Source organism: Manacus vitellinus, unplaced genomic scaffold (genome assembly GCF_001715985.3).
Source record: "Manacus vitellinus isolate BGI_N305 unplaced genomic scaffold, ASM171598v3 scaffold_7_pilon, whole genome shotgun sequence".
NCBI classification, from domain to species: Eukaryota; Metazoa; Chordata; class Aves; order Passeriformes; family Pipridae; genus Manacus; species Manacus vitellinus.
In genome coordinates, this window is record NW_021940813.1 from 21,164,917 (window position 1) to 21,180,848 (window position 15,932).

Sequence of the window (15,932 nt, forward strand, 5' to 3'; positions counted from 1 at the left end):
TACAAGCGGGCTCTTCTCTGCCTTGTAGGGGCGACCGTCCGGCGGGAGGGAGCCCTGAGCCGAGCCCTCGGCAAGGGAAGGAGCGAAAATGGACATCTCGCAGCTTCCCAGTGCACGTATTTTCCTTTGTCAGTAAGTAATTCCGCTCGGCAGGCTTTTGGAAATAACTTTTTTAAAGTCGTATTGTCACCTTTAACTGTAGAGCGTTATCACGTGCTTGTTTTGTGCGAGCTTAAAACAATGTTGTCCTTATTCACCTTTCCCTGCAGGGATATGGGGCTTCTGTTGATCCTGATGGAAGTCGTGCTGTCAGCCGTCAGAGTGGATGCCGTAAGTAAAAGGTCTTATGACTTTTACTGAGAAGAGAGAAGGAGAAAGCAGTTTCCTTGGTACCAGAAAGTGAAGAACTGCCTTTTCCTTTGCCAGATGGCTTATCTATCATTCTATTAAAAGAAACAACTAACAAATAATCTCTGCAAGCCTTACAGATTGCTGCCTTTAACAAAATGATGTTTAACAGAGAAGCATAATGCTTCAAGTGTCAGGTTGTTTGAAGTAGTCAATTGTTAATTTTGCTCAGACTGGGTAATTTGTTAAAGCAATAATGAAACAAACACAGCAACTTCTTCATTTTATAAGAAAAGCACCAAAAATGCAGTGCAGTAAATACCGAAGAGTACCTTGGAAAAGTTAACCTGCAGAGGAAAAGTTCACTTAAGTACAGACCTCATCTGAGGACTGTGAAGCTTATTTTTACAAATCAGAGGCATGTTTATAAATAAACTGTTGTCTAAATGAAACTGTTAAATCCAAAAGTAGGTTTAAAGTGCTATATAGATGGTTGTAGCTATCCACCTGAAGTGTTGAAAAAAGCAAAAGTGATTAAACTCTTGCATCATTGTCACATGGATGTGAAAGAAGTGAGAGAAAACCTATATGGAAGTACAACATTTTCCTTTTACAAAGGTTGGTGAATTTCATGGAAAGATTGTCATTAATGCAAGTAGGCTTTGGATCAGGCCTGAATAGAGCAGACTAACATTGGTAAGGCTTGGCTTGTGGCTGCATTCACTGGTCAGCCACAAAGTGTGGGTAAGGCTCTGTGGTCATGTACAAGTGGGACCTTGATTACATTTTTTCAAAAGCTATCCTACTTACATTTTAATCCTACTGTTTGCAACTTTATGACTTTACACTCGTTATAGCTATCCAATGTGGTTACATCTTTGTGGTGAGATGGCATACTGTATTAAGGAATAGGAAACAGTAGGACTTTTGCAGCAGGTGTTGTGACACATGATAATCTTGCACTCCAGCTGCATTTGGCATGTAGAGCTTGCCGGTCAGTCTGTGTGGATGGTTGGTCTTTCCACAACATGTCTGAGCAAGAGCTGTCAGCCTGGGGACCCACAGGGAAGGAACAGAATGAGGACCTCAAGTGTCATGTGCTACTTGTCTTTGCCACATTTAGATACAAACATTGTTCTGCTGAGTAGCGCTGAATGAATGATAAAATTACCACGTGCTATTGAAACCAGAGCAGGCTGGTGATACTGCAAATGTTTTATACCAGTAATGATATCACTGGGATTAGTTGACATGAAACAGTGGCATTTGTGGTATGACCCTCCTTTTTATGAAGTTGTGCTAGAGTGTGCGTAGCATGATACCTGAGTTTTAGCTAAAGCATGAACTAATTAATTCTCCTTCAAGTTCTTATTGTAAACAGCAGTCTGTGGTGGTAAAATAGAGATATATTGAAGAGGTGTTTGAGATACCTCAGTTAGTGGATGCAGTCTGGTCATGGCCGCTAGGATCTTCACATTCTGGTTTTCCCAGAGAATCTTGGAAGAGTAAATTGACCTGCTTGAAGGCCTAATTTCCCAAAAGTAACTATTCCTAAGGTTGTGGCTGCGTAGGAGATGAAACACCACAGTGAATGTGAAGGGGGAAGTTTGGTCATGTTTCCATGAAAAATTGAGCTACACTGCCACCAAATATTTATCCTATTTTCTACCCATATGCTGCTCCCTGCCCTTGGGCAGCCCAGGTAGTAGTTGTGTGGTGAACTGAATTGGAAAATTCCTTGTTTAAACTAATCAGGACCCCAAAGGAGAAGAGGGGTGAGAGCTAACTTTATCCCGGATCAGATCACCACTTGTATTCATAGAAACTTGGGCTGGCATGAGACTGGGAGCAGGCAGCTGGGTGTGGGAGGAGGGTTGGGCTTGCTCCTTGCAGTGACAGCTCTGGTCAAATGTGTTTGCAAAGTAACAAAGTAGGTGTCTGTGTGAAGCAGCAGCACCCAAGTAATTGCAGGTGGGTTGCTGGCAGTCATATTCTTTATATTGTAATCCTGTTTGCCACACTGAATCTTATCCTATTTGTTACACAGATTAACATGCTAATGTTATGAAGTGTTTTATTAGCTTGGATTAAAAAAACCTGCTATGAATTATTAGAGTCTGTGAGACCAGGTCTTAAAAGTCACAGTTCCACCTGTAATGAGAGAAGCAGAACTCCTGAGTTTGACAGCCATATATATGTGAATGAGTTAGAGCTGCTGGAGATAAGTGCTGTAGAATGAGTAAAATCACGCATAGGAAGAAACTGGAATGAGATTAAGGAGGAAGCCAGGAAGGAGGGAGAGAGAAAGAGTGGAACTCAGAGAGTTTGACTGAACGTCTTGCCTGGCAGGCTGCTGCTAGCTGTTAGGGAGACGGATGTTTCTCACCAGGAAAACAAATGGGAGGAAGAGAAAGAAAGAGGATGTTTAAGATATCTGAGAACTGAGAGAGAAAATGATGTCTCTGGCAAGAGGAGAGGATGCTGGTTGAAGGCTTGAAGAACTAAGGAAGAGAAATCCCTGAAGGGAAATGCTAGGACAGACAGCCAAATGGAGCAGATCAGGCCCCAGTTATGTTTAGCACTCTTTGGCATATGCTGGGTAGTGATGTTAAAGACCTCAAATAACTTTGGAACTGCTCTGAATTGTAGATTTGAGAATTCACGTGACTTAAATAAAAGTAAGTAGTATTAACTACCTGAAGTTCAACCAGGTTTGCAGATTTCGTCTCCCTTTCTGTCCCTGCAAATACATTTAATCCAAAATATAATTCTTCTATTTTCTTTTCTCTTCAGAGAGAATATATCTTCTGCTAATGCTGATTTTTTTTTTCTTTTGTCTTTCCCAAAGCACACTTTTCCCCAAGTAGTTTTGTAAGATTTGATTACTTTATTGGTGCCCCTTTAGTATATTTTTTTAAACTGCCTCTATCAAAAATTACTTTTTTCCAAGTTATATTCTGGTGGGAGCACTAGAATTCCAGAAAAAGAAGGAAATAACTGTTGGATCAAAGAAAGAAAATTGAGAGAGAATAAGTTTGAATAACATTTGCAAAAATAACTGCAAATAACAGATGACAATTGCCATTTTAAAAGGAGAACTAATATAAATATATAGGAAGAAAACAGAGTTGAAGTAATTCATGAGATATAATTCACTTCTGTGAGATTGTAAGGGGATATATCATGGGGAATGTCATCAAAGTGGGAGAAGCAATAATCCTTAAAAAGAGAGAGTAAAACCATCAGCAATGTATTTCTCCTATTGATTTCGTAATGAAATTAGATTGCTGACGTGGGCGCCTAAGTTATTGCTCACAGTTAAAATGTGTCAATGCTCTGTGGCTGTCTGACATCCAGGTTGTCCCAGATGTGTCCTGTTTTATTCCATCTGGAAACTTTTGTCTGGTTGAAACAGGAGGACTTTTTGTATTAACCCAGGATTTCCAGGCTGAAAGAAGCCAGGGTGGAGTAATCACTCGGCCCATCCTGCTCAGCATGTCCACTGTGAATGTACGCACTGGGATCACAGTGTGAAAAATGTGATAGGGCAGACATACTGCCCCAATGATCTGGGAATGAGGCATCAGTCTGATGTATTGATTTCTTCTGCCACATTACTTAGTGCATGCAAAGCAAATCCATCTCTTCCTGGAAATACCAGGCTCTGTGTGCTACTACCCGCACCTGTGTGGTGCTTCAAAAATAGCTTTGACTAGGAGATCCCCCAAAAAGAAACATTGCAATCCTATTTTAGAGCAACTTCATTTGAGGTATTTCCACACTGGCAGACATGGCTTATCTATGTCTGTTTAAATAAGCATAGAGTTGGGCTTATCTTTGTGTAAGAGTGGCGTTCCACGAGAAAATCAGACAGAATAATGATACCTTGAAAAAAACTCCAACATTCTGGGGAGCCTTCCAGCATATCTGATTGCTTTATTCAAAATTTCTTTGAACCCTGAAAGAATTATTGGATAGTTCAGAGAGGACTCTTTTTATGTTCAGTTATGGAGCTGTCAAGAAGGGGCAGTTCTCTTAAAGAACTATGAGAAGTCCTGAATGAAGGAGATGGCATCCAGATAGCCACATAAGGCAAAGTCCCTCATTTTCACCAACACCAACAGCCTGCCTTGGTCTGGCAGTGGTGTTTCAGTGATGAGGGTCACAGTGTGTATCATATTGTATATGGGCATCAGAATGGCTGCCCAAATGGGAATTTGTTTTTTTCTTTTATGAGATTCATGATTTGTCCCATCAGCATTGTGTGATGCCAGGGAGACAAACACATTCACTGCAAGTACTGCATACATGGAAATGTAGTCATGTTTGATAGCTTCAAATTCCTTATTTTTGTTCCTTCCTTTTTTGTGTGATGTCTGCTCCACTCACCAGTAAGAGAGTTCCCTTAAATGTCTCTTTCCATTGTTATTCCTCAAATTCTTCCTTGAAATTCTTTTTTTGCTGTCATGTCTATGAAACTGATAGAATTCTAATTTCTTATTAATTAATCATTCTTCCTGGGAAGATTTCTTTAAGAGCCATTTCTGCTATGTTTCTGTGGACTAAATTAGAGAGTCTGATCTTTGTGTACAGTCATATCTTAACACTGATTCACATTATTCATTTAAGGACTAAAAATACATTACATCAAAAGCAATATATTGTGTCTCCCTGGAGTTAGTGATGGAGAGGAGGAGGTTCTTGCACAGGTCTATGTTTTTTAATCTCTCAGTGCAAAGCCACACATAGATTCTTTACTCGCTTTTTCTTGTGAATAGAAGTATGCTCAATGAATATCTACTATAATATATTCAAGTTAATTCTATTTCTTTGAGTTATTAAATAGCATATCATATAGTCATGTTGCATTTGGTAGAAGAAGAGACAAGAGTTCTGTCAGCCTCCCACGTTTCTCAGAGTTAAAATGTTGATACTGAGAGACAAGAACCCTGACAAGGTAAACTATCATGTAATAAAATGGTCTTGTTATTTTTGTCATCTTATCCTGAAAGTAGCTGAAGCAGTTTTAGAAATTCAGTATTGCTTCTCCTTGAGCTTCTAAAGTAGGACATCTGGATTTTATTGTGTAGTTATTGCACCACAGGAAGTCTTTAAGCATTATGATACTAAACCTACCATGTATTTTTTAAATTTGCACGAAAAATATTTATAATCCAATCATATTTGCCCTACCCCAAATGTAAAGCTGCATTGTGGCTTATTCAGTTATACTATACGCAAACACATTTGTTATAAATGTTTTAATTTAGTAGTTCAGGGCACAGTTTATTTTAGAGGATCTTTTTTCTTTTTGCAGTATGAATTTCTTGTTTGAGACCAGACTATTTATTAGTTCTTTGCTTTTGTTTTTCCAAGCCAAAAATTGGTCAAGAAGTGGAACATTCTTTGTACTGTATTATACTGATCGAAGATCTTTGGAGAGTTCAATGCTAATTTAGTAGCTTACAGTTATGATATCTTTGCTTGCTGAAGAAGGCAGCTTATCTTCTCATGCTTTGCTTTATTTGCAGTACCTCATTTTCTCCCAAGGAGTAAAAAACACAGTGAAATTTGCAGTATTTCCTGATGTTTATCAACAGTTATTTTCTTTAAAATGGCAGCAGCTAGGTGACAGAAGCCATTGACTCAGCTCACAGTGAAAGTATGTGATCTTTATCATGCAAACATTTCTGAGTGACCAAGCACCCACATTGTTGGTTTTCATGTGCCCTTTTTTGTCCATTTGGAAGCTGAGGGTGCTGATGTGAATTATGAGGGCAAGGGTAGCTCCTTTTTTTCAGACCCTAGAAACAATGCCTAGCAAGGGGAAAGCTCTCACAGAGAAGTTCATGAGCAAACTTACATCTGTGCGATTAATTTGCCCTACTTCAGCAGAATCATGTTTTTATTGCAGTTTCCCCTCTTTGACAAGTCTCAGTGTTTGACCAGGCTGCTGCATCTTCTGAACATGCCTGGTTTTGTGCTATCTTTCAGTTTCTGCCTTTGCTTTCATACTTGCTGGGAATGAACGGTGATGTGGATGTGGCTTACCCAGTGGCAGCATGGGCTGCTGCTCCATGTGGGCAGGGGAGCTGGGAGGCAGGAGGCAGAGGCCAGGGTGGGGAGGTGGGCAGGACCCTCGCCCTCCAGTGGGTCAGGGTCCTCCAGGTGGTCACCATGGTCAGAGACAGCCCTGGAGGGCAGAGCGGGGCGTGGGGCTGGAGCTGTGGCACAGGCATGGCTGACCACAGCTCAGGCCAACACCAAGGCCCAGCATTCAGCCCAAGCTCATGAGCTGCAGGCTGGCCAAGGGGGAAGCCCCACTTCTCACAGCCCTTTTCCCACACAGCTCATTTCACACCCCTCTGAGAGCACAGCTGCACCAGGAGCTGGCCCTGCGCCCGGTGGCCAGACCTGGAGCTCCCCTGGGGTGGGCTGGGGGAGCAGGCCTGATGCAGAGGCAGCCAGCAGGTCCCAGTACAGCCCAGCTGGCTGTGGACAGGCCGGGGAGCTGGAAAAGCAGATGTGTAAGTTTAAAATTCAGTGGCAATTTTAGGGAAATTACCATGTTTTAGGAGGGTTGGGACAGAATTTTAAAATTGACCAGAGCCTTCTGTGTAAATTGAAAGAGCAGCACTATTTAGCACCTCTCTCCTAACAGAGTTCCTTAAAAAAAGGACTTTTTGTTAAGAAAACCCCCTGATGTTCACCACAAATTTACTAACAAGTTCTATTTTTATTTTAGACACAGGAGATCAGAAGAACATTTAGATCGTATCAGTTACCAAGGATGCACACTTACTGGGATATTTCAGGCATCCTATTTATTTGTAAATGATCCCAACCTTTATTTTGAAGTAGCTTTCTGAAGTTAGCAAGTGAAGATCATTCAGAGAAATAGGGCTTGGCTTATTTTTGGCAGGTCTTAGCTGCAGATCCTACCCACACCTCTTCTCAGCATTGGTTGATAGAGCCAAGTGATAGATTTTTTTTATTCCAACTATATTTTTCCTTTATACTTCACCAGGGTTCTTTGCTGGCCAAAATTACTTGCCTGTGTAATCAGGCTGTATATAAAAAGCAAAAACTGGGCAAAGTGAAGTATTTTGGATACAGCACATACCCTTCCGTTTGTCCTATTCTGTTTTGTTTTGTTTTTCTTGTTTTTTGTGTCATTACTGAACAACTGCCTGCCTCAAGTTTAAGTCATGTCCCAAAGCACAACTCTGAGCTTGTGAATTTTTACATCTGATGGAGCTCCTGGATCTTGCATACCACCCATTGGTGCCTGAGCAGGGTGGCTGCCTTTCTGCCCATCCTCTGGAGGCTGCAGCTCCTGGCTTGGCAGGAAGCTGACCTCTTTGCCACATGTTCCGCGCCCCCTCCCCTTTCAGGCTTGGAAACAAACCTGCTGGTCATCAGGGGTAAAAAGAAAAGAAAAAGGAAAAAGAACAAAAAAAGGCATCTGTACAAATTGACAGTTCGCTGCCTGTACCGGATGAGTCTCCGTTCTCAGGTCCTGCCCATGCTTGCTGCGCCTTGCATCTCTGGGGAGCAGAATCAGCTCTTAAGGTAGGGACAGGAAACTGGGAAAGCTTTGCAGGCTTTCCCTGTCTGAGTCGTGTGTGCCTTGCTCTCAGCACAGCGTTGGCTCCTGCTGCTCTGGCTGTGAAATCCCCAGGCATGCTACAAAGAGATGAGGAAAGGCATTTTTACATTCGAGGTCCAGCCTTGCTAACCCCGTGTAATTGATGTTCAGACACCTGGTCTGAGTCTCACAGCATCCCCAACAGATGTACAGAGACCCTGGAGAGCAACTCCAGGAGGAGTGGAGCTGCTCACCAAGGCTGCCGGCGTGTCCTGGGCTGAGCCGCGGCAAAGGGAGTGGGCAGAAAGGAATGCCGCTCCCTTGCAGGGCTGGGAATAGCCGCTGGGGCCACAGAGCATGGGAAGCCTGCATATCTCCCCAAGCCAGCAGCCAGAGAAACAGTCTGCTGGAAACAGCCCAAGCGTCTCTGCATGAAACTTAAAAAATCTTAAGTCACACTAGCTGGAAGAAGGAAGTGAAATGGGGAAATTTAAGCATTTTCCTTGCTGTGTGGGGCTGAGGCCAAGTTTTTGCCAGGTGCTTTGCAGGTTTGTGGTAAGAATAAGTGTGAAAGAGTAAGTGCAAAGCTTCCCAAATCTTCTGTCCTCTGTATGTGCCCAAGAGGTAGCCAGCACATCTGTTATGTCTTAACTTGCGAAAGCCCACAGGCTACTTCCTCTCTGGCTGCGTCCCTTATAGTAAACCACAGAGTCCCAGGTGTATTCTCTGCCTTGTGGTCAATTGGCACAGTTTGTCCATGTCCGTAATGGTAACAGCCTCCTTAATTTCCAAAACAGAATGGCTCCTTAGAGACTGCCTGTGTTCCTTGCATTATGTTGACTCCTGCACCATGGCCAAAACTGTCTGTGCAAGCAGAGCAAGTGAAAACTTCCTAGCCCAAACAACGGGGATTCATTAGACATTTCTGACAACAAAATGGTATGGATGGTCAAGCTGTGGGGCACAGGGCTGCTTAATACATCAATATAGACATGGAGCATATGTGCTTCAGGCTGTGGCATTGGCTGGCTGGAAGTCAGGGCCCACTCTCATTTCTCACATGCATCAGTGTATTGGGTAGTTTTGCCTGAGTAAGGATGGAATAAAAGAACTGAGCAGCACTGTCACTCATTTGAATAGGAAATTTGTGCCAAAGAAGACCGAAACCCCTCCTGATCATTTTGTTTTAAGTTTTATGTGATGATTCATGGCATTAGCATGCCCTATTTGTTGGTATCTATATCATGTAAGTAAAATAAGAGACAAAAATAAGCATGTAAGTAGGTGTAAATGGCAACAGGTCACAAATCAAATTGCAAAAGATATTTACTACTGTTGTTTACTACAGGCCTCAGTGTTAGGAAAAGTAGTCCTTCCCAAAGAAAGGACAGTGACTAGAGTATGTAGACATTGGCTTATGGTGGTACCTTACGTTGCAACACCTCAACTGCACTTTGATCTGCCCTTGGAGAATGTCAACACTGCAGTGCATCTTCTTCAATTGCCCCACTCTCCAGAGAGATTTTCCATCTACATGGAATGGTCAGATGAGGGGAATGGCAAAAATATGCTCTTTTACCTTATAGTTTTAGGATAAAGTCAAGGATAGGTGAGTAATAGAAGGTAGTAATGGAAGGTAGGGGGGTTTAATTGTCCTCATTTAATGCAAGCTGGAGTTTATCAGTTTTCAGTCACACAATGCCAGCTTCCAGTCTAGATTTCTTTCTTTTCTATTCCAGTCCTTTCCTATGGCAAGAGTTTTTATTCCTTTGGTGAATCACAGCCTTGCTGCCTTATCTATTAAGCTACTTATACTGCCTTAAAAAAAAAACCATGTCTACCACAAAATTGTCTGCATAGCTTTTGCCTCAGAGAAGAAGGAGAGGACATTTTGGGACTCCATCCTTTCAGTGACCCAGGGACTAAAGGGGTCAGTACCGCTTTCTTCTGACTAAATAGACTTAGACTCAAAGAGAGTGAAATATGGTACTATTTCCACACATCAAACTATCTATACCTGAATCTCTTCCAAGGAATGATTATTTAAATAAACTTATATGGCTGATGGACTGGGAAAAACCCAGAAAAAATATTTTCTCTTTAACATTTATTTCCTTTTGTGAATTTATGCCATCAAATTGAAATCCAAATATGTTATGCCATCCATCCAATGCATGCAATGGTAACATTTATCTGATTGTTTTTCTGTGTAAGAGGGGAAACTTTAAACTCTTCTTGTTGTTACTTGTTCATCATAACTGTGTCTGTGTCTTCAAGGGGATAAGATAGTAACCATTCCTTAAGAAAATGTTACCTCTGCTTTCACAACTCTAATCTCCTGCGTGAGGTTTGTATTGTCCCTTAGGGACACGGTATCACATAGAGTCACCAGTGAGTAGACGGGTGATTATTAAGATAGCTTGAGCCTGGTTCATAAATCATAATGAAGATTGGGACTGTAGTCTTGAATTTGTCTGAGTAAGGAATCCTGTGAGCCCTACAGCAACATGCTTGCATAATCCTGTGCTGCTTCATGCTTTGAACCAACTGGTCTGGTGTTTTTTTCCCAAGGAAAAACATACAGTAGTTAATATGACCAAATCATGGGCAGCCAGAAGCATCATACTGGCATGTTGGGAGCTCTTTGTGTATAGAATCCAGTTGCCATGAGGTGGATTCCAGTATTGCCAGCTGCTTTACTGGAACTATACCATCTCAAATTAGGGATGATGTAATTTTTGCTACTTCTTCAAGGTATTTAATTTTCGTTCAACGTCATTTCCACATTAGTCATGTATCATTCCCTGTCATCCACGAAGTCAGTAACATGTGTAAACAGGAGAGAGGAACTGAAGTACAGTCATCATGCGTTATGAATGAGGGGTAGACCGAGATCCGCCCTGGACACGTGTTCTTAGCCTCGAGGCTACTAATCTTTCATTAGGCTTTAAAAAAAATGTTCCATTGAGACAAGGACACCTAACTTCATAAAATAGCATGATTAATTTGGGGAGATTAAAGCTCATCCTTCTCAGTAGATAAAGGGATATGAAAATGCACTTGCCAAGTAGTTTCAGTACTTACCCTGCAGACATAGTTTGTAGAGAGATTACAGTGCTGCATGCAGGTAATGGGCAACCCCAGAGTAATCCATTCATGCTAAAATGTCAACTCTCCAAGCCCATTTATGTACATACAGAAAAAACCAGGATTTTTTTTCTTTAAAGAGGGACTGGTCATCTCAAGATGCCTTGCTATTTGGAGCTCTTCCGTAAATAAGAATTTACTGTTTTCTTTGAGCAAAGTTCTACTCTTCAGTAGCTGAGAAGCAAGGCCTGGGACCATTCTGTTGTCTTTTTGTGGTCAGACTGACCTGAAGTTTTATGAGTATTGAGGCCATGTTGCTCAGAACACAGCTGCTTTGGGCAGGGCACGTCTCCAGGATGAAGGACCACCGCCTCCCTAAGAGCTTGCTCTATGGTGAACTTGCCACTGGCTGCCGCAAGAGAGGAGCCCCGAAGAGGAGATACAAGGACTCCCTGAAACAACATCTCAGCCTTGGTCATATTGATCACCATCATTGGTCTACTCTGGCCTCCAGTCGGGAGGTCTGGAGACACACCATCTATAACGCTGCTGATGCCTTTGAGAACACACACAGGATCACTCTCAAGGAGAAAAGACAATGTCGAAAGAACCGTGCCTTGTCGATACCACCTAAGGAGTCCTTCTGCTGTGCGAGATAGACATGTCTATCTCGCATTGGCCTTTTTAGCCACCAGCGCACTTGTAGCAAATGTGGGTAGAGTCCTTCCCAAGCCTAGCCATGACGACCAGAAGTTGTTTGAACTGCAGAAATTTTACTGTTTAATCTCAGAATTTCTGCTGTATCTTCCTACTTCCAAGTTTTCCTACTGTAAAAAGTGAGTACTGTTTTCCTATGACATGGGAAAATGGTGAATTAAAATAAAGGAGCAAGGTTGTTGCTTTCTCTTTTTTGTTGTTTTTGGGTGAAAGACCAACTCAGTTTTGCCTTAACTTCAAGAAATGTCCTTTTTTTTGGCATTTCAAAACCGAATGTAATTTTAAATAGTCTGATTAGCCTCTGCAGGGACTCTAGTTGGTAATGTCAGCTGTCCCTTGCATCTTTCAAATGAACAATGTACACAAAGACTGTGCTCCAGAGCAGGAAAGACTTCTAACGCTTTGATCTGATGATCTGTTCCCAAAATCTCTGCATGTCCAAAAGCAGCAAGACAAATACCAGAAAAGTTGGAGACCTGAGGAAAGGGAAAGCTCCAGCATTTCACAAACAGAAGAAAAGAGCAACTCCCTGAGGGGTCCAGCTGCAGCACAGAGCTCAAAAACGAGCCTCTGAGAGACCTGGAAATGCTGGCTACTGTGAACTCATGTAGCTCTCCTCATTCAAGCATGAGTGTCAGACTGTCCATCAGCCTCCACAACAGCAGAGCCACACAGAGTCTCTTAAAATCTGTCAGTCTTACCGTACCTAAAAGTGACCTAAAAGAGAGATGAGGACAGACTTTTTATAAGGACAAAGTGGGATGGCTTTAAAGTGAAAGAAGATAGGTTTAGATTAGACATTGGGAAGAAATTCTTTACTATGAGAATGGTGAGCCACTGGAACAGGTTGCCCAGAGAAATTATGAATGTCCCATCCCTGGAAGTGTTCAAGGCCAGGCTGGATGGGTGTTTGAGCAACCTGGTCCAGTGGAACGTATTTCTGCCCATGTCAGGGGCATTGGAACTAGATAGTCTTTAAGATTCCTTCCAACCCAACGTATTCTATGGTACTATGAAAATGTAACCCCAGTATGAGATCCATAGTTGACTAACTGGGGAGCACAAGCAAGCCATGACTCGCTATCCCTGTGATGCTGCTCTTACTGGAGCTGTGGTGAGGAGTGCCCCAGTCTGCATGATTCAGAATGTGTGCGCTGCCTGGCCAAGCATACAGACAAGAGGGAGCTCATTCTCCCTTTTGGTATCTAAGCAGGCTGTTAACCATTTTCTCCTTGTCATTCAGTATACACATCTATGCCACAGTTGTATTACATTAACTGTAGCATGTCTCAGCTTCAAAAATAACATGTATCCTTGCACACTCAGAGTAGCGTGTTGTTGCCTCCCAAGTTCCATTACTACAGGTTACTGAGCTGGCTACCTTGCTAAAATGAAAGTTACTTTCAGGAAGCTATGTGTTTTTGCAACTAGAGCTTTCCTAGTGAATTAATCTAGATTTTACAAATGCACTGCAACCCATGCTATTCAGGCCAGATACAGTAGCAAAGTGGCTGACTTGAAACTCACTTTTTGAATCTCTGTGCTGTATCACTATGTGCTGCATTAGGCATGCCCCAAAAAGTCACATGTTTCCAAAGGGTATATTCAGCACGATTTGTAAAGACTTAGCAGTGTGAGATCTTGGTATATTATCGCATGGATTCTGTCTAATTACTAAGGACATGTGACCAGTTGCTTTAAGTCTAAATAACTAAAGCTGAAAAACACAATACTTTCCCAGCTTTATTGTTTTGTAATGATTAACTACAATGTTATGAGAGCCATTTCATGCCACCAGCTTTTAAGCAGAACAGCATGATGTCTTCAACAGAAAATTCTAATTTAAGTTTGTGCTATCAATTGGTCTAATGTTTACAGTCAGTTTTTAAAGTGAGATTCCAACATATTTTATAAATCCCCTTTAAATCAATGAATTTGAGCACACTTCAGTTCAGGCTGTAAGCATTTGACCTTTTCTGTTGGTTGCTGGGAGATGCAACAGAACACAATAGGATTGACTGGATTTAGCGTTCAGGGTAACAATTAATAGAAAATTCTCCCCATATGTGCTGACACTGAGGTTTCATGTTAATCTTTACTAAACTTCTGCTTTACAAGCCTCCCTCAGGTAATAATGAGTGACTTAACATTGCATACATCTTGTGGCTTTCCTGGTTTTGTAGTTGTATGTCATATCTCTTTGTATGAGCTGAGAAATATTTTACCTCCTTTAAGGAGGTTCAAGTTTAATTTCTAAGAACCAGAAGTTGAGAACAGAGTCCTGGAAGAACGAGTCAGAATATGTCCCCGGACTGGTTACCTACATTTGTTATCAACCAGTGAATTTATGTCTGGGATTTGCCTTAAATAACAATCATGCAAGCAGAGAGCCAGGAATTTTATTCATTAGAGTCCTATGACACTTCACCACATTACACTTTCTTCTGTAATTCTTACAGCACTAAACTGTTAGGTCTTTCATCTCTCATCTGCAGTCCCTGCCTATCATCAGCTGAAAGTACAGGTTCAGTTTGATAGAGGACACTTGATTCATGTGGTGTATCGGTGTAAAGAAAAACGTAGAATGTATAAAACAAGACTAATATTCATAAAGTAGGCTGTGAGAATTTCCTGAGTTTAATTCATGTTTGAATTACAGTGCCAGTTCTGGAGAAACATCCCATCTGTATTTTTTGTTTTTCTGATTCCTGGGAGTCTATCACAGCTCTTACTAAGTTGTTCCAAGAGTTGATTACTCTAAGAATAAACAAACACAGATTGATTTGATCACGTTGATCTAGCTTTAAAATCAGTCTCTGAGCTTTTGTTTTATCTTTGTGAGGTAAATGAAAGAGCTCAACTTTACTAGTTTCATTATGTAGATACTTTATATATCTATGTGACTTGTAGCATTTAACTCATTTTGGTGCATTACATGAAGCTGGGAGAATGGCATGTCCATGAGGTTGGCTACTGTCGCTGATGACAATGGTATCTGGTGAAACAATTGTTTTAAACCCCTATTCTCACTTTCTTCTTATGAGGCTACCTAGATTAGCCTCCTGTAATTTGTCACTAAGGGAGCCTTTCTGTCAAGTCTTTGACCATTTCCTAGGACTTTTCTCCAAGTCCTTTTCCATTCATACTTGAAATTGTCAGTCACAACCGGACCAAGCCATTATTCTTAACGAAGAAAACTGCATAACCTCCTTGTTTCTATTTGGTACTACTGAGTTCATATCGTCAAATGTTGTATTATCTGTTTTCACTGAAGATACATTGTGTTGATTTTGTTGGATGGGAATTTCCTACCTGATTCATAATCAGCATGTCATGGAACATCAAGTCAAAGAGCGATATAGCGAAATTGTTATCTTTGTTACTCCATAAGAACAGTTTCAAGAATAGATTTTTCTCATAGTTCATAGGTGTTACTTAATTGTATAATACTGCAAGTGAATATAAGTAATTTGCAAAGTTCAGCAAATCAGAAAAATGAACTAGTTTTTAAATCACAGCCAATCAAGGAAAAATAACCTTTCCTTTCTCATTTCTTGCATATCTTCCATAAAACCCATGGACCAGGTTATCCTGTCAGTGATGCAGTGCAGTTTCTATGAGGATGGTTATTGGATTTTGCAGATGTGAGTGAAAGGCAAATATGGCCCTTTACGTATGTTGATATGCAAAGAGCATCAGAAGCATTCTTGCCTTCAGGATAATTGCAAAAGTGTTTCCTTTTTTTTTTGTCATCCACCCATGATGCCATCTAAATTTTATGTTCCTTGGCTGCTAGCTGTTAGCCTCATTAACCTTACTTGATAGAGCGTTCCAACATTTATGATTCTCATGTGAAAAATGTTTCCTGACGGCTGGAATTTGTTTTTCTTTAATTTTTACCTTTGCCCTCTTGTCCTATTATGCATTCTAGGCTGAAAATAGTAACTTGAGATTGGTGTGCCTACTCCTTACAGTGTAATGAATTCCAGTTAATTCTCTTGCCTTTTCTTCCCTTAAGATAGTCATGGTGATTTAAAATTAATTAACTAACAATCCTACTTATTTTCACTTAGGTCTCTTGTGTTTTTACATGTAGTAATAATTCGTCTGTGAAAGGAAATGAGGAAATTGAGATAGGTATCATTCATCAGTTGGCCTATTTCCACAAATGCAAAGTTACCCTGATGTTGTT

At 41.1% G+C, this 15,932-nt stretch overlaps 1 protein-coding gene across 1 annotated transcript in view; it reads left to right on the forward strand.

Annotated features, from left to right (window-relative positions):
- The first annotated feature begins 31 nt into the window (after positions 1-31).
- Positions 32-15,932, forward strand: part of COL4A2 (collagen type IV alpha 2 chain) — a 143,972-nt gene continuing 128,071 nt past the window's right edge. Inside the window, exons 1-2 of the mRNA XM_018084110.2 lie at positions 32-132; positions 270-330. Of these exons, the coding sequence (XP_017939599.1) occupies positions 89-132; positions 270-330 (105 nt within the window). The 5' untranslated portion in view covers positions 32-88. The remainder of the gene's footprint in view (positions 133-269; positions 331-15,932) is intronic.